This window comes from Perkinsus marinus (assembly GCF_000006405.1).
Source record: "Perkinsus marinus ATCC 50983 genomic scaffold scf_1104296962984, whole genome shotgun sequence".
NCBI lineage: Eukaryota > Perkinsozoa > Perkinsida > Perkinsidae > Perkinsus > Perkinsus marinus.
This window is the reverse complement of record NW_003205224.1, coordinates 1-842: the sequence shown is the minus strand read 5'-3', so window position 1 is coordinate 842 and position 842 is coordinate 1. Positions and strand designations below refer to the sequence as shown.

General features: G+C 47.0%; 1 protein-coding gene across 1 annotated transcript; it reads left to right on the top strand.

Annotated features, from left to right (window-relative positions):
* Positions 1–391: 391 nt before the first annotated feature.
* On the top strand, positions 392–837 carry Pmar_PMAR003881 (protein phosphatase 2B regulatory subunit, putative; the record flags this gene model as incomplete). Its single annotated transcript, XM_002771376.1, has 4 exons — positions 392–477; positions 524–579; positions 622–690; positions 749–837. Coding segments are annotated over 4 exons (300 nt in total), but the record flags the coding sequence as incomplete, so codon positions are not given.
* Positions 838–842: the final 5 nt, after the last annotated feature.

The following is an 842-nucleotide window of genomic DNA, read 5'->3' as shown; positions in this document are numbered from 1 at the left end:
CGACGTGCTCCGTCTCTATATTCTCATAGCGTTGTACCACTCGCTGGTGGTAAGTAACTATGCCGAGAACCTCATCCAGATGAGTAACACGACGAGGAGACTAACAATGCAAGAAAATTGCAAGAATGAAAAGTGTCGTCATCACCACCGCCGTCGTGTAAGCCCGTCGATGTATGGAAGACTCAACTGCAATGCAGCCTCCTCTTATGATTATCCCGAAGCCGTCGTATTGCGTGGCCAAGTCGGTCATCATCCGTTTTCGGCAGTTTATGGTTAGTGAATGGCACAAAGGTTCGGCGTCCTGACCTCACCACGCGATGATCCTATCGCACTTAGTACATATCCTCAGAAAATATTTCAGGGTTGTTGTTTTTATTATAATCCTATCAGAATGGGAGGATCGCAGTCCATCAGTAAGAGCGAGATGCACTCCATCGCTAGTTTCACTGAACAGGACATTCGGCGTTTGTACAGCAGGTACTATAGGTGGTCTGAGTTTTTCACGTTATTCCCCATATATCAGGTTCCAAGCCTTGGACAAGGATGGCAATGGCCAATTAGATCCATCAGAGCTACTTGGTAAGGCCAGTTGAAGACGTTTGTCAACGTTCCGTACGGCAGGCGTTAAGGAGATTTCAGAGAACCCTTTAGTACAGCGAGTTGTTAGTATCTTCGACGTGGATGGCAATGGTAATAGCTTGCGGACTACCATCCTTTCAATTGATCGGGTAACACGATTCGAGTTCAGGTACAGTATCATTCATAGAGTTCTTAGTCGGCCTGGCTAGAGTGGCGGTCGGCTCCGATGAGGAAGAAAAGCTCAAGTTCGCATTTGAGGTGAT